General features: G+C 43.9%; 1 protein-coding gene across 1 annotated transcript in view; it reads left to right on the top strand.

The window, feature by feature from the left end:
- The first annotated feature begins 2,377 nt into the window (after nt 1–2,377).
- LOC126204379 (ankyrin repeat domain-containing protein 6-like) overlaps nt 2,378–18,500 on the top strand; it is a 195,659-nt gene continuing 179,536 nt past the window's right edge. Inside the window, exon 1 of the mRNA XM_049938751.1 lies at nt 2,378–2,906. Coding sequence (XP_049794708.1) covers nt 2,497–2,906 — 410 coding nt within the window. The 5' untranslated portion in view covers nt 2,378–2,496. The remainder of the gene's footprint in view (nt 2,907–18,500) is intronic.

Genomic DNA, 18,500 nt, shown 5'->3' on the forward strand with positions numbered 1-18,500 from the left:
CTGTTGAGGATATTAATACTTCTCTGATAACAAGATTACTAGGTGCTCTCCTTGATACTCGTATTCATAATGAGGGATGTTTACGATTCATCACTTTTCACTGGTTGGTCATTTATTCTGATTCTTTGCTTTTATAGTCTTGATAATATTCACTAACATATAAACATTTTTTGTGCTGCTATTGTTTCCTATACACCAATTACTTAGTCTTACAAGAACTTCCCTACTAATTTCCTCTTGCACTGGTAGATTTTAGGAGATTATTTAGTATATCGTCTTCAAGCCTCTAGTGCTTGGTATGCTTTGAAGCGTGTTCATTAATGACAACAGAAACCTGTGGGCAGTTTTTGGTGACGTTCTCACAATTTACATTCGACGGATTCCAGTTTCACCTGCCTGTCTCTGGAGTAATCTCAGGATGTTGTAGACACAATTGGGACAGACCATCCACTTCAGTCTTTTGAACTGGGTAGGCATCCATAAATTATAGATATCCACAGCATTATCAATCATTATGCCTATAACATACTTGTCTGAGGTATTCGCGTTATGCGTTGCTTGATTTACTGCACCCTCGGTGTATTTCCCTTTCATGAGACGATTATACAGGAGTTCATGGCTTTTATCTGTCTATGATGGCTCAGTTGGCGGCATGGAGCGTTTTCCTGTACTCTGGCCGAGTATTTACCAAACGAATTGTGCTGTAAGACTGAACCCTCACAATAGCAAGGTGGGCAGGGATGGGGGTACTTCTGCCTGTCTGTAGCACGTGTGGTAATCCAGTCAGTTTCTCTATATTTTAAAATTTCGAAAAAGTATTTGTTGTTAATCAATTATATCAGATTCCATATATGTTTTTAATATTTCAATTCAGTTAACATAAAAATTTAAGTAACAGTAGTAGTCACTTTCCCCAATGAAAGTTGTAATCAGCATATCCATGTTATGGGCCTTACTTACCGTAAGTCTTCAAAAATTACGTTTAGAGTAAAAGTCAACAACGTTGAAAGAAACCTTGTGTTGGTTACAGAGTCAGTAGTATACATATCGAAGGTGGTTTGATATTGCTAACAATGTCTTGAATGGTATTTTCACATTTTGGATCCTAATTACATATAATTGCCTCTTCAAAAGCATGTTGCAGCTATAATTTAATTTTTTAGGAAGGACACAGTGCCTCCTTCACCCACCCAGCCCCCACCCATTGTAATGGACGTTACGTGAAATTCCTCGATATTTTTATGGCAAAGTTGTTTTGTATCTTTATCTTACCTGTAGTTTTACTTGAGATTTTGCAGATACTGCTTGCTCATACTTGCAAAGGAAATTCGCGGATGACGCTGTTAGATACGGTAAAATGTGGTTCACTAGCTGATGCAATACTTACGCCATAATTATCTCAACCTCTGTTGCTTTTCTTTTTTAATTTTATTACTGCCCAGGCCTATGTGCTTCTGGCCAAATCGAATCAAAACATTATTCACATGCTGCTGGAGTAGTTCAGAGCGAAGATAACTGTCATGTCTTCCGGCAACAGAGTCCTAATGTCTCCTGGTCCATCGTCAACATACATCTAGATCGTCTCAAAGTCGATAATAGAGTGGGTAATGGAACAGTGTTTGTTGAAAGTTTGTATGTGTAACACTATATGTCTTCTGCTACCATTTGGTCCTCGAAATGTAGCTCGCATTTTTCTGCTTTTGTTTGGTGTAACAGTTCTTTATATTCTCATTTGACTGTTACGATGGAAACTCGGCCTTGTTCGTCATTCTGTTTCCTCCGGGGTTCTATGGTAGTGCCTTGCCATCTGCTGTGCTGTCTATCTCTATGGGGTGAAACATCAGGGAATTTTGAAAACCATTGGCTACCACACAAATATTGGGATTGCCTTGTCGTGCGCTGTCTGTGACATTTGGATAAACTTGTCTGTGGCGTCAACATCAGTTCCGCTTTTTTGCAGTGGCTCTACATTGAATGCTCTGTTTAAATGTTCCCAATTCGCTTTACGTAGAAGGCATACTCGCTTGGGCTGTGTGTTAACGTCTGAGACACTAACTGCATCTCTTATTCTGAACTAAATGAGATAATGGCCACACCTTCCACTCTGCAGTATGGTCTCTGCGTGTTTAGTTTGCAAGGCTGATATTTATATTTGGTTCTGCACATGCGCGCCTTTCGAAAGGCAGGGGGTTGGGAGGCCTGTTGAAGACATGAAGGCCGAGTGTGCAGATGTCAAAACATTTACCAACTTTTGCTTGACACTGTTCTGCCTGTGGCTTGTACTAGTGTGCCATGCGAGGAGAAATGGCTGCTGAGTGTCGCCATTTTCCAGAGTCATCCACGATGGAACCCACCCAGGAGGTTGAGACCACAGCCGTGGACCTGGGCGCCCTTCTGGACGCAGGGGACGGCGCAGTCGTCACACTGGTGGCGCGCGGCACCCGTCTCGTGGTGCACAGGGCCGTGTTGGCCGAACGGAGTCCCGTGTTTGGCGGCATGTTTCGCCATGACACACTGGAAGCCAACACCGGTGAGGTCGCAGTCCCGGACGCGGAGGGCCCGGTGCTGCGCCAGCTGGTCGCCTACCTCTACACCCTCCAGGCCCCTCAGCTGTCCAGCCTGGCCCCCCAGCTGCTGGCAGCCGCTGATAAATACGGCGTGTCGGCCCTGAAGGCTCGGTGCGAGCAGCTCGTGGCCGCTCAGCTGTCCGTCGAGACTGCGGCGGCCACAGCTGTTCTGGCGATCAGGCACTCCTGCACCAGCCTCAGGCAGGCCGCCGTTAACTTCATCAAGGCCAACGCCTTCCAGGTTATGACCACACAGGGCTGGGCAGACGCAGTGCGCACTCAACCTGAAGATGTGGTCACACTGGGTCAGCTGCTGGCGGATCTTCCAGCAGAAGCCAGGTATGCATGTTACAAGCCACTTAACTGTGTTGCACATTTCCATATATTTTTGTGTTTGCGAGCTAATGATTATACTTGGTATAAGAGTGTTTTAGAGCATAGACACACCATACAGGAAAAAAATCACAACACCAAAAACCAGTTAATATAGAGCAATGAAATTTTGGGAACACATTTGTCTACGTAACGTACGTAACTGGTTTAGAGGACAGGTTAATGTAAGAGCCAGATTTTCCATTGGAAATGCGACATGCTGGCTCATTAATAAGCAGTGTAACCGCCAAAATGTCGAATGCAAGCATGCTAACGTTAATGCATTGTGTTGTACAATTACCAGATGTCAATTTGTGTGATGGAGTACGTTGCCTGGTGCACTTGGTTCGTCAATATGGGGACAGATAGTGCTGTATGTGGATGACACTGGAGTTGTCATCTAATAATGACCCATAAGTGCCCGATTGGAGATGGATACGGCCATCGAGCATATCAAAGCAACATGTCGACACTGTCGAGCATGCTGTATTACAACGGCTGTTGCTGGCCGAGCGTTATGCTGTTGAAGAACACCACCTGGAACGCTGTTCATGAATAGCAGCACAAAAGGTCGAATTACCAGACTGATGTGCATTTGCAGTCAGGGTGCATGGGATAATAATGACAGTGGTCCTGCTCTCATAGCAAATTGCACCCATGATCGTAACTCCAGTTGTAGGTCCAATGCTCCTAGCATGCAGACAGGTTGGTTGCGGGCCCTCAATTGACCTCCTCCTAACCAACTTCCAGCCATCACTGCCACCGAGGCAGAACCAGCTTCCATCAGAAAATGCGACAGACCTCCACCCTTCTCTCTGAGCTCTTTCATCACCCCACTGAAATCTCAAATGACGGTGGTTTGGGGTCAGTGGAATGCACGCTACAGGGAGTCTGGCTCAGAGGTCTCTCTTGATGTAAAAGATTTCTAACATTTCGTTGCGACACTGTGGTGCCGACTGCTGCTCAGGTTGTTGCTGCAGATGCAGTTCGATGATGGCATGTTTGTCCCAGTCAACTCGCTCTGTCTAGTCTTGAAGGTAACTAATGCTGACGATCGTTACACTACGCATTTAAACTAAACCTGATTTTCATCCTTACAGTGGAGCTACTAGCGCCATTCTTATTGGACTGTCCCAAAATCTGAACTGACATGATATTTCAGGTGTAGAAACACGCCTACAAACTTTCGTTTATGCCACACTTCTTGGTGCTGTAATTTCCTGTCTAAAAGTGTACATGTCTTAAAGTTTTCCTAAACTTCATGTATCAGCATCATTTAATACTATAACTGAACTTCGTTTAATTACAGGTAAGCTAGCTAATTAAAATCAAAGAATAGACAAATACTTCATAGCTTTATAAACTGCTTTGACATTACCTGCAGTCATCAGTTCCATTACATTCAATGTATGGAACAACCAGGCATTTAGATTCTGGTATCAATGCTCTAAATGAACGGTACATTGACTGTGGGCAGAGCAGAAACCATTGTAGTCGTGATTACAACTATGTGTTGTTCAAGACACAAGAAGACAGTGATGTTTACATTTTGCAGCCAGGTCATGGAAGTGTGCTGGCCTTTTTCTGTACAGGGTCACTGTTAACCTGTCGATGCAAAAGAGTCTTCATTGTTGTTTGTCTCTGCTGCTGCAGGCAAGGGGGTAAATATAGTGTCATGCTACATACAGGGAAGATGAAGATGAGGAGCAAGTCTGTCGCCCAATACTAGCTACTACATAACAGGCAAGCAACTACGTTATTATTTCTGATGTTACCACACAGTTAGATGTAGTAAAGCGAATGGTCAGAGTAACCACTACTCCCACATCACTACTACACATATGCATGTTGCTTCTTCCTCATTAGGTTCCTTGGTAGATGTATGTAATACAACCGTAGATTCCATAACGCAGTTCCCTTACTTTCCCCAGTCGAAGCGCTTGAGTTAGGTATAGATTTTAGGCAGTATTCTAGGCCCTAAGAAGTGTGTGGTTCCCATTCAAAGCACGAAGAGACTACTCGAGTAAAGAAGTTTACATAAGCAGATGTGGTGGAGGGCTTACTCCCTCTATATTCTGGACCCTCCTCACGCTACAAGAAGCCAGTCCTAAGACCAAAACTGCAGCATCGTATCCCTTATTCACGTTTCCCTCGTGTTTCTGTTTAGTTTTTCCTGAGGATACTTGTAGTAGCTAAGTACACTCCTGTCTACTACACACACTGGGAGGAGTTTCTATTGATCAAAATACTGTGTTGCTTCTTTGAGGAGTAGTCAACGGATCTCTGCTCGATTGTTCGTGCGTTGCTTGAACTTCTCAGTGTTACTAAAGAATTCTTCTGTGTTTCCGTCTACTGCGATCTTCCCTATGTCATCTGTTGTTCTTACTGAACTATATCCACACAAATTCAACACTGATGAAATGTTCAGATGCAAATATTATTTGTTACATACTGACTCATATTACAAATACTCCGTACAAACCTAGGACAACGTAAATCTCAAATGGTATAAATATTTATACCATAGTTAATGAGCTGCTTAATAAACTGCAACTTTTGTATTTGATATAACTCTTGTATTTGATATGTTGCCTAAGTAGCCTGACTGCTTTACAAAACTCAATTGAATGAGAAATATCTGACTCAATCTCACCTGTTCAATATTTTAAAAAGTATCGTAACACTAACTTATTAGCTTTAACTCTAGTTCTGTCTGCGTTATTCAAAGTAAAGTTTTGAAATAGTCTTGATAACTGAAATAGGAGCAATGTTGTAATTACTAACCAAAATCTTCTTTATTGCAACAGGTGTCGTGCACAACTGCATCTTATTTGTCCACTTGCTTATGATGACATCAATTTCCCACACAACTTCGTAGTTATGAAAGTAGCATGTCCCCAATGGGCTTCATGATGTGATGTGTAAACAGTGAAGGTTTGCGATGTGCTAATTCAAAGACACAGTGGTGTGTGTACATAGTATGGTACAACATTATATATGTATACGCCGCCTGCATGAGTGGCCTCGTTTCATTTTGAAACAGGAATCCCCCATTTTTATTGCATATACAGTGTCTACGCCAAAAAAATACGTATAGTTAGGGTCATTCCACGTCAAAACAACAAATAAAACCATCGTTTTCAACCTTACCCTCTTGGATTTAAATGAAATTATTTATGCCTATAGTACTCACAAATAATACCAAAAATTAATTTTTCACATTTTTCTGATAAAGAGTTACCGAGGAATGGATTTTTCAAAAATTGAAAACAAAATGACAAATTTTTTCCTCGCACAACAGTATTGTTTTCTTTATAACTCGTGTTCTAATTAAGCTACAACAATAAAATGTACTTCATTGGAAAGCTCTTTTAAAGAGCTTTTATGATACCAAACTTATAAGTGTGTGTGTGTGTGTGTGTGTGTATATATGTATATGTACGTGTGTGTGTGTGTGTGTGTGTGTGTGTATATGTGTGTATATGTACGTATGTGTGTGTGTGTGTGTGTGTGTGTGTGTGTGTGTGTGTGTGTGTGTGTGTGTATATGTACGTATGTGTGTGTGTGTGTGTGTGTGTGTGTGTGTGTATATGTACGTATGTGTGTGTGTGTGTGTGTGTGTGTGTGTGTGTGTATATGTACGTATGTGTGTGTGTGTGTGTGTGTGTGTGTGTGTGTGTGTGTGTATAAAAACAGTGAAGGTTTATATATTATGACTTACCAAATGGGAAAGCACTGGTAGATAGGCACAATAACAAACACAATGCGCACGCACGCACAAAATTTCGAGCTTTCGCAACCCCCAGTTGCTTCGTCAGGAAAGAGGGAAGGAGAGGGAAAGATGAAAGGATGTGGGTTTTAGGGGAGAGGGTAAGGAGTCATTCCAATCCCGGGAGTGGAAAGACTTACCTTAGGGGGGGAAAAAAGGACAGGTATGCACTCGCGCGCGGGCATCCAACTTCAAAAACATTTTTTAAAATTAGTTTGTTCACTTGATAAATATAAAATGCGTAGAATTTCAGCTTTGTGCTGTAATCCATTTAATAAAAAGGGCCACAATAACCACAAGAAAAACTTACAGCCTGTTTCACAATAGATGATAGCAAGAAAACCTTTCTTAACTTTAAACCAAAAAGTGAGACAACTGCCGTAAAAGAATTGCATGAGTAGAAATCTGTGATACGTATAGCACATAAAATGATGATGATCTACTGTATTGTCGTGAAGTGAAAAGGTTTTATGTGATAGTGACATAGAAGACGTTGCAGCAAGTGAGGCCTTAGAAAGATTGAATGCTTCTTTACAGTCCATTGGTGAATCGCCAATTAAGAAGAAACGGGTTTGTGCAGCAAAATATCCTAAGGAAAAACTAATTAACTTCAACAATTCAAACAAAGGTATTATTGCTTTCTTCCAAAATGGAGGTACATAATCATGCAGAATCTGAGATGTTCAGTCAGCTAAAAGATAAATTTCGTACATGTACATCTCGAAGTAAACAGATGAAAATTCTTACCATTTTACCTAAAAGCTGTAGTGTTATGAAGCTTCAAGATGAATTTAACGTAACAAATTTATGGGTAAAAGATTTGGTGAAGGCCAAAGGAATTTTGTCTCCACCAACCCAAAACCTGGCAAGACTCTTGATCAAACTACTACTGATTTTGTTAGAAACTTCTATTGTTCTGATGAGATAAGCAGGGCAATGTCTGGAAAAAGATTTTGTGCTTGTGAGAGATAACGGAGAAAAACAGCAAGTACAAATATGGCTAGTTTCAAGTAATTTGAAAGAAATTTACGCGAACTTCACAGACAACCATCCAGAGCTCCACATTGGATTTTCAAAGTTTGCAGACGTACATTCCAAAAATTGTGTTTTGACTGGAAGTAGTGGTACAGAGAGAGAGAGAGAGAGAGAGAGAGAGAGAGAGAGAGAGAGAGAGAGAGAGAGAGAGAGAGATCGCTTACACGACATTCATTTGCAGCTAGTCAACAATGAACCTTCCAAAATAAACTGAGAAATGAACTTAAAGAAGGCGAGGTGTTCGTGATCTGTGACTTTTCTGAGAATTACTCCTTTGTCATCCAGGACGAAGTTAAAGGCTATCACTGGACAAACATGGAAGCAACGATTCATCCCATTGTTGCTTATTACAAGGATGGGAACGAACTTGAGCACACAAGTCTTGTAATGATACCAGAATGCGTAACACATGACACTGTTGCTGTGCATTTGTTCCAATCATACTTGGACTTCCTGACTGTTAAATTCAGAAGAAAACCAAGAAAAGTATATTATCTCTCTGATGGAGCAGCAGCTCACTATAAAAATAGGCCACCATGAAGATTTCTAGACTGAAGCTGAATGGCATTTTTCAGCCACCTCGCATGGGAAGGGAGCTAGTGATAGTGTTGATGGAACAGTTAAAAGACTTGCAGCTCAGGGGTGCAACGGCCATACAGTGATCAAATAATGACGCCAAAACAACCTTACATGTTTACCAAGGATAACATACAAGGAATGAACTTAAAGTATGCTGCTAAAGGTTACAAAGATGAAGAAATGAAAGTTATGGAGAGATTTGAGAAATGCTGCAAAATTGTAGGGACACAAAAACTTCACACTTTAATTCCTTTTAGCAAGGACAAAATAATAACAAAGGTGTATTCAAACTCTGATAGTAAAATTGAAATGGTGACAGTTTCTGACAGTGATAAAATACCGTTCCAAGACTTAAAAGGATCTGTTGCTTGTGACTATAATGGACACTGGTGGTTAACCTGTGTATGTGAAAAAATCAGGAGAAGGATGAAATCAGTTTCTTTCATCCACATGGACCGTCACCATCTTTTACATTTCCAAGTCATTCATTCCATAAGCAGTAGGGAAGCAGTGGCAATCGTGAACCCTCAAACTGCTGCTGTGCGAACATACAAGTTATCCAGTGCAGAAATGTTGATGTGCAACAGACTGATCAGTTCAAGTGCACTAATAGGATGCCTATTTGTAAATAATAGTAATTGCTAATTGAATTTAGGTGTGATCTCGGGTATTCATCCTTCTGTGTTTTTTATTTTATTTTTTTAAAGTTTTCATTTTGTATTTATTAATTACAGAAGCATGAAACATGTTCTTTTTCAATTATAAGTTATTTTTAATTTCCACATTTTACAACAACATACAGCTGGTGAGAAGTCGGCCTAATATCTGAAATAAATTAGTTTTTACGAATTTTAAAATCACCATCCTTAATGTAAAATTGCTTTTGATAGTGATCCCATGCTCATCCCAAGTTGAAACTTTTAGAATATGTACATGTAAAATGCATCTGTCACATTTTTTGACAATTTTAAAAATAGTTTTTCAAAATTCGGTTAATTCAACAATGTTTTTTAACAATTTGTGTATATATATTAAACTAATGTTTGGTATCATATAAAAGCTCTTTAAAAGAGCTTTCCAATGAATTAAATTTTATTGTTCTAGCTTAATTGGAACACGAGCTGTAAAGAAAACAACATTGTTGTGCGAGTAAAAAATTTGTCATCTTTTCAATTTTTAAAGGTCCATTACTCGGTAACTTTTCGTCAGAAAAATGTGAAAAAATTAATTTGTCATGATTTGAGTAATATATGCATACTTCATTTCAAAAAAAATCTAAGAGGGTCAGGTTGTAGCACTTGATTTGACATGGAATTCCCTGTTAACGAAACCATTGATTTCCATACATGGTAATTGGCGCTGTAATAGTTGAATTCGAAGAGTTCGTCTGTGCAATTAAGAACCGACATATTTCATTCTAGATTTCATTGAAGACGTAAATTTTTGTATCTTAAAGGTCAATATTCATGTTCGAAATTTAGAGCTGCAAATTTGACTGTACACAGCAGTGTGGTTAGCCGTTTCTATGTCTGGCTATAAACTACGTGTAGCATGATCGAGGTACAATGACGAGGATGGAATAGCTTTGTGTTCCCATCAGGATGCTTCATTTCAGTGAGTCTCCTAGCCTCTCACCATGGGGGTGCTCGATTTTGGTGAGCATTTGTGGCACGTACACCTACCACTATCACATCTTGGACATTATAGCTTATTACAGTGGTTGTGGTTTGTATTCTGCTGGTAGCCATGTAGTGGTAAGTGCGAGAGTTACGTCAGTTAGATGGAAACACAAACCGGAATGACCCATCTTAATAGTGGGATTCCAGGGTGGCGACCGAAATCACTTTCGGATGGTTTGGTGAGTCACCACAGTCAACCCCACAGGAAATTTAAAACTATATTACCATACAGGTAGCTTTTACCATACACGTAGCTTATTTGTCAGATACGTCAATGTCTAGCAATAACATTTGTTTTGTACAACACATTTGCAACGATGTTGTAACGAGTGAAATTAATATCAATCGTTACAAAACAAAACATAGAATCAAATAGATCGATTCTTGAGTGAAAAAGCAGGCGCACTTGATATTTGTTAATTACACGAATGGGAAAGAATGGTTTGGTAAATTCTGTGCACTTTCTTTACCTCAATTGCCTTCACCACTCTGTTCGGAGGGTGCTTGTCGCCTCACTATCATGTGGGCCTCCTACAGCCTGGTCTGTAACACATGAGCTACCAGAATCATTTGACCCCCCAGGAGGTCCACAACTCTTTCGTGGATACGTGTGTAGCGAGCACGGGACCCCGAGCTATTGTGGCCTTCCTTCCCATACGGGCTGCATACCTTCCCTTTCCGCATCCTTCCCCATCCCCCATCTTCGCCACTCCCCCCCCCCCCCCTCACTTATGGCTCTTTCCTTCACTTTATCCCCCTCTGGGAGTATGGTTTGTGCCTACGTCCGGAGACGGACGCTCGAAACTGTTACCAATTCCTTGCTTTCTACGCTTGCAAGTCTTCGTTCTTCCTCTGTCCTTCTCTTTTCCTTACTTCTTCTCTTTGCCCTTTTCTCCGCTGCGGCGTTTGAGACCCCTCTTCTTTCCTTTCCCTTTCTCTTTTTTCCTCCCTGTGCGTGTCTGAAGGCCGACCCACGCACTTCCATGCGTAGCCGGTGACGGGGTAACGCGTAATTCCCCGCCCCGGGTAGACAGGTAGGACACATACGTACCCCCTGGTAACGGCCAGGCCTAGGTAGGGGTGATTACCCGAGCTGATACCTTCCGAAAGTGCCGACTGGTCGCTCCGTCCGTTTGTCGGGAGGTGTGACATGAGGTGTGAACAATCACCTCAGGCGGGAGTGCCTTCAGAGAGGGCCCCCACAAGGGAGGAGCGCGCCATCGGAGACGCCGGTAATCATGGGGGACTCTTCCGCAATGGTTTCCTCACCTTCCACTATGTCTGCTCACAAGCGTAAGTTCACTGAGTATCAGCCACAGACAGTTCTTCCATCGTTGCAACAGTTCCTTGTTGTTTCTCGGTCTGACGAAGGTCACGACTTCTCCACGGTCAACCCTTTCATTATTCAGAAAGGTGTCGACGCAATTGCAGGTCCTGTAAAGTCTTGTTCCATATTACGGAATGGCACCTTGTTGTTAGAAACAGTGCCCTCCAAGCACAAAAATTGCTGCGTACTTCACTGCTCCACACCTTCCCTGTCCGGGTTGAACCGCACGGCACTTTAAATTCCTCGCGTGGAGTCGTTTATACACGCTCCCTCGATGGATTGTCTGACGAAGAAATTCAGCATTACCTGTCTGACCAGGGCGTAACGGCTGTTCATAGAGTTATGAAAAGGGTTGACACGAACATCATTCCAACCCGCACTGTCTTCTTGACATTTGACAAAGTTCAACTCCCATCGAAAATCAAAGCAGGCTATGAGATAATTTCCGTTCGCCCTTACGTCCCAAACCCTACGCGTTGCTATCGGTGTCAGCGGTTCAATCACACCAGCCAGTCCTGCTCCAATCTGGCCAAATGTGTTACGTGTGGCAAGGATGCCCATGATGGTGCTTGTCCACCTCCATCCCCACGCTGCATCAATTGTATGGGTGACCACGCTGCTTCCTCTCGAGATTGCCCCATTTATATAGACGAAAAACTCATCCAGGAAATCAGAGTGAAGGAAAAGGTGTCGACCTTTGCTGCTCGGAAGTTATTCGCCAGTCGAAAGCCCACTGTGCCTCACAGGTAAATACAGCACTGTCCTTGCTTCTCCTTGGCCAACAAAGGAGGCGGCCACGCAGACTAAAGACTTCACCTTTAGTACCACGGTCGTCAGGTCGGCCAGCGCAAAGATGGCCCGTTCAACCTCACCACTTTCGCCTGCCCACTGTATGGCTCACCCTTCATCGGGTTCTGCTAAATCTCGAGCCCAGAAGTCAGACACAAAGACTTCGAAAAAAAGAGCATACTCGTGAAGATTTTTTACGTACCCCAACTTCACAACCATCGGTTCCTCCTTCATCTAAACATCATATTTCCAAGAAGGCTAATAAGAAACCCAGTTCATCTCCTCCTCCGCCAAGGCGTGTCCCATCTACAGCACCACCTGGCGGAAATCGCCCTCGGCTGTCTTCGCTGTAGCCGAGGCGCACTGCTGGCGGCCGATCAACCGGTTGTTGGTCAGCTTCCACCCCCCTATTTGCTGGTTGGGGACTTCAATGCCCACCACCCGCTTTGGGGATCTCCACATCCTTGTCCACGTGGCTCACTATTGCTAGACGTCTTCCACCAAGCGGATCTAGTTTGCCTCAACACTGGGGTCCCTACATTTTTGTCTGCCTCCACGACAAATTTATCTCATTTGGACCTTACGGTCGGTACTGTTCCGCTAGATCGGCGCTTCGAATGGTTCGCCCTTGATGATACACACTCGGGTGACCACTTTCCATGTGTCCTTAGACTGCAGCCTCAACTGCCATATATGCGCCCGCGACGCTGGAAGTTTGCCCAAGCCGATTGGATACTTTATTCGTCTCTCGCGACGTTCGATGACCGTCACTTTCCCAGCGTCGACGATGAGGTCACACAAATTACCGACGTTATTCTTACAGCTGCGGAACGTTCAATACCACGCACCTCCGAATTGCCCCGGCGCCCCCCAGTTCCATGGTGGAACGAGGCATGCCGTGACGCAATACGTGCGCGGCGACGTGCTCTTCGCGTTTTCCGCCAATATCCTACTTTGGCCAACTGTATCCGCTATAAGCAGTTCCGTGCGCGATGCCGTCGTGTCATCCGCGATAGCAAGAAGGCAAGCTGGAAATTCTTTATTAGCTCATTTAACACCTTCACTCCCTCCTCGGAAGTTTGGAGTCGGCTTCGACGGTTCTCCGGCGCGCCTAGTTTCTCCCCAGTCTCTGGGCTCACTGTCGCGCATGACACATTAGTGGACCCCGTCGCTATTTCTAACTCATTGGGTCAGCACTTTGCTGAGATTTCGAGCTCTTCAAATTACCCGCCAGCGTTTCTCCCGAAGAAACGTGCAGCGGAAGTGTGACATCTTGCTTTCTCCTCTCAAAATCGCGAAAGCTACAATACTGTTTTCTCCATGCGGGAACTCCAACATGCCCTCTCTTCTTCTCGCTCCTCCGCCCCAGGACCGGATGGTATCCATGTCCAAATGTTGCTGCGTTTATCAACCCATAGTCTGCGTTACCTCCTTCGCCTTTATAATCGAATTTGGACCGACAGTACTTTCCCCAGACGATGGCGGGATGCAATCGTCGTTCCTGTTCCGAAACCTGGAAAGGACAAACGTCTCCCCTCTAGCTATCGCCCCATTTCTCTCACGAGTAGTGTCTGTAAGGTTTTGGAGCGTATGGTGAATTACCGTTTAGCTTTGTGGCTGGAATCCCGCTGTCTTTTAACACCTGCCCAATGCGGATTCCGAAACCATCGTTCTGCAGTTGACCATCTTGTTGCTCTCTCAACTTATATCATGAACAATTTTCTCCGGAAACGCCAAACAGTAGCAATATTTTTTGATCTGGAGAGAGCATACGATACCCGAGTGTTGTACTGTTCGCCATTGCCATAAATCCAATTATGGATTGTCTCCTTCCTGATGTCTCGGGCTCCCTCTTTGTGGACGATTTTGCGATCTACTACAGCTCTCAACGGACCAGCCTTCTTGAACGACGTCTTCAAGGTTGTCTCGATCGCCTCCACTCTTGGAGCATCGAAACCGGCTTCCGTTTTTCTCCCAGTAAGACCGTTTGTGTTAATTTTTGGCGACGTAAGGAGTTTCTTCCACCCTCCTTACACCTAGGTCCTGTCAACCTTCCGTTTTCAAACGTCGCTAAATTCTTGGGTCTTATGTTTGACAGAAAACTGTGCTGGTCCTCCCACGTTTCCTATCTTTCGGCTCGCTGTCTGCGATCCCTCAACACCCTCCGTGTCCTGAATGGTACCTCCTGGGGAGCGGACAGAGTGGTCCTTCTCCGCCTCTATCGCGCCTTAGTGCGCTCGAAATTGGACCATGGAAGCATAGTCTACTCCTCTGCTCGGCCGTCTATTCTTCGGCGTCTCGACTCTATCCACCACCGTGGATTACGTTTAGTGTCTGGAGCTTTTTACAGCCTGTATGCTGAGACTGCTGAACCTCCGCTGTCCAATCGGCGAGCAGTCCTTCTGAGTCGTTATGCTAGCCATCTGTCTTCCATGCCTGCTAATCCAGCCCATGACTTTTTTTTCGACGCCTCCTTTGATGTAGGGTATGCAGGCCGCCCCTCTTCCCTACTACCACCGGGAGTCCGCTTCCGTCAACTGCTCCATTCTCTTTCCTTCCGCTTTCCTAAAACCTTCTTGACAACTTGGGGCACAGCACCGCCTTCGCTCCGTGCCCGGATCTGCCTGCTCAGTGACCTTTGTCGATTTCCCAAGGATGGTACCCCCTTCACTTGTTTATCGTCGGGCATTTGCTGCTCTATGTGCACAAATGAAGGAAGCCACATTTATTTACACCGACGGCTCGAAAACATCGTTAGGTGTAGGGAGTGCCTATATTGTTGACGACACCCAAAATCCCTTTCGGCTTCCCGACCAGTGTTCGGTTTATACTGCAGAGCTTTACGCTGTTCTCCAGGCTGTCCACTACATCCGCCGCCATCAGCGGATACAATACGTTATCTGCTCAGATTCTCTCAGCTCTCTCCTCAGTCTCCAAGCTCTTTATCCTGTGCACTCTCTGGTCCACCGGATTCAGGACTGTCTGCGCTTGCTCCACCTGGGGGGGTGTCTCGGTGGCGTTCCTCTGGCTCCTGGGACACGTTGGTATCTGTGGAAATGAGGCGGCCGATATTGCAGCCAAGGCTGCAGTCTCTCTTCTTCGGCCAGCTATCCAATCGATTCCCTTCGCCGATCTATGGAGCGTTTTATGTCGTCGTGTTGTTCATTTATGGCACGCGCATTGGTCGACACTTCCCCATAATAAATTGCGGGACTTGAAAGCTCTTCCTTGTGCTTGGACCTCTTCCTCCCGAACGCGTCGTCGGGAGGAGGTAATTTTCAGTAGACTCCGGATAGGGCACTGTCTTTTTATCCATCGACATCTTTTAAGCGGCGATCCTCCCACACTCTGTCCCCACTGCTCTCAGCTGTGGACAGTAAGACACCTTTTAATTGAGTGCCCCTATTTTAATCCGTTACGCTCCCGTCTACAGCTATCGCCTGATTTATCGTCGATTTTAGCAGATGACACGCGCTCAGCCGATCGCATTCTCGATTTTATTGGTGCCAGTGAAATGACGTCAGTCATTTAAAGCTTTTTTTGGGGCCAACCAACCCCTTTCTGTCGTGGATTTTTAAGCCTTCCTTCTGCTTTTAGTTTCTCCAATTTTATGACTTTCGTTCCCATTGCTGCTGGTATCCATTTTCGGTTTTTTACTGTTTCCTAAGTCACGGACTGGGCGCTAATGACCATAGCAGTTTTGCGCCCTAAAACAAAAAAAAACAATCATTTGATTAAAAGAATACAACAAGTACATTCAAGGGTTATTGCTGTTGCAATTTCCGTGTGATTCTTGTTGTGTATTCTATTTTCGTATTACTCTAGCAAAACCGAAGTCTTCCTATGTACATTTCATTTGTACTATCTTTTGTTGTTTGTTATGCAAAGCTACAGGTCTGAGGAACTCAGGAGAAGCAGTGTGTAAACTGGTTAGATCGAGTGTAAGGTAATCATCATAGCAGACCTACTATTGTCATTGACAGTGTGTGTTCTGTTGTTTGTGTGAAGACGAACCCCCAGCAGCAATGCATGTAGTATGCTGTCGTCTGGCCTCATAAGTGGACAGAGAGTACGACACCCTGCCTGTCGGTCTTTGCAGCGCGCCGGCGTCTGCAGATGGCAGTGGGCCGCAGGGAGACCGCGGCCGCACCCCTGCCACTGCTGCGCCGCCCACGGCTGCCCGCACCGCTCCTCCGCCAGATGACTCTGCCGTCTCTCGCCTGCGGTGAGTTCCGCCACTACACAGTGCGACTTGTCGGGGCATCAACCAAGGGTTGGGTGCAAGGAAATCGAATAGTGCTGTAGTGCATATTTGGTAACACAGAGGCTATAGTTATAGAGATAATTTATTCCTTTTATAAATTCTGGTGGCGAATAGCCATGGATTAAGGGATTCCTTACATCCCTCTCTGGGTTCCCGGGATCAGTTGTATTTAGTTTAGGAATCAAGATATCATTCACTGCAGTTATAAGGGAAAGATGTAATAAAACAAAATCCTTTTCTATAGGTACTGAATATACTGACGCATTGGATGCGATTTCTTCTCTCGGCTGATAATGAATCGTTTAGCAAATAGGTAAGACTGAAGGTGCTGATGCATTGAAACTCCTATACACTTCCATTTTATGCCAATAAACAATGTAGAAAATAATTCTTTGGTGATACTGAAACAGAAATGATGAAGGAATCGTAAGCAGGAAAAAGGAAACCAAAATAAAATGCAGCAGAATAAGGATATGGAGTGTTTAGATTTTGTGTATGTAGGTTTAAGTGACTTTTCTGAGACTACTTGGCCCTGAAAGCTTAAGCCCTGCTGGGCTTGGAATTCGTGTATTGCTCTCCTTAACAGACGACCACGCTTGGCTGAAACTTCCAATCTCTCTTCTATTGTGTTGGTGAATAATTTCGTAGCCTTTTCCATATGTTAATTAAACACAACACAACAGAGGCTTTAGTCATCACTAACACGTTCTCCTTCACTACACACGACAGTCTGTCAACACTGGAGCAACTTTTCGATCATGTGGATATGAGTCGAATAACTCAATGAGCCAAATTCTGAGTGCATGTTCATCCAGCAAACAAGTTCCTTCAAGATTTCTCCATACAGAGCGCAGAAGGTGAAAATCTGGGTGCGCGAGATCAGGTGCGTTTGACAGTCTAGCAGAATGCGGGCGGGCGTTATCGTGGAGCAGTATCACTTTACACAATCTTCCTGGCTGTTGTTCTCGGATTGCATCTACAAGACATCTCAGTTGCTGGCAATAAATGTCAACAGTGGCGGTTACACTTGGGACAAGCAGTTCCAGTACACCAAACCAGTAATGATACAGAATAGGAATGGTCGGTGTTTTTCGCGAGCCAATGGATAACGGGCAAGCAGAGGCACATATATGGCCAGCCACTGCATTTTATGTTTCTGCCTTGGAACATGCAACAGAATCGTCTTGGGTCCACCTTCAAATTCCGCTTCTATCAATTTCCTCAATAGTGTTCTGCAAACAGAACGTTTTATTCTGTCCATGTATTCCAACGTCAGATCAGGACACATGTATGGAATACATTTAGTTTGGATTTATTAATGGCTTTCAGGAGCAAACCATGCAACCATCCTCAGACGACAACGAACAACACTAACCTATTACATCTTATTAAACTGGATTTAACTCAATGATCGAATATAGGAAAAGAGAATTTCTTATCTTATAGTACACTAAATATGTTATATTTCTTTTCCTGTATTCTTATTTGACCCTCTGTTACAAAACTGTAGAGGAACTATACATTTCTGTGCCTTCTGTTGCTAGAAGGATCTTAATGTTTGTAGACAGAGAACCTCACATACCGTAATAGTTTCTCAAATTATTGATACCTTTCGTAGCACCTGAGGAACATGTGATAACCACCTTCTTAACTTCCACATTCACATGACGATGATTTGACCATGTTCAGGTAGTAGAGATTTGGCGGAATGTCCCATGACTGAAACAAAGTCGTGCCAATTTTACTATAAAGTGAGGTGACAAAAGTCATGGGATAGCGACATGCACATAAACAGATGGCGGTAGTATCACGAGTGTTGGGACAAGGGGCACAGGTCACTCTGCATTGTTCCCAGATGTATCCAAGATAGCGGCGAAGACGTCATCCAAGATGGCGTTGTGTGCACTTGGCAACAGCGCATGACGTCATCCAAAATGGCGGGAAGTTTGAATTTTCTTGGGAAGGAGCCACGCGCCCCCTAAGCAAAGAAAATCGCTTGAAGATAGGCCACTTGATCTACCACAAATATGTCATCTGACCGCTACTTCCTCGGATGAACTGGCGCCAAGTTTGAATTTATGCGGTAAACAAAAATCACTTGGGATTTCGCTGTTAATCT

The sequence above is a fragment of the Schistocerca nitens genome, chromosome 9 (genome assembly GCF_023898315.1).
Source record: "Schistocerca nitens isolate TAMUIC-IGC-003100 chromosome 9, iqSchNite1.1, whole genome shotgun sequence".
In the NCBI taxonomy this organism is placed as follows: Eukaryota; Metazoa; Arthropoda; class Insecta; order Orthoptera; family Acrididae; genus Schistocerca; species Schistocerca nitens.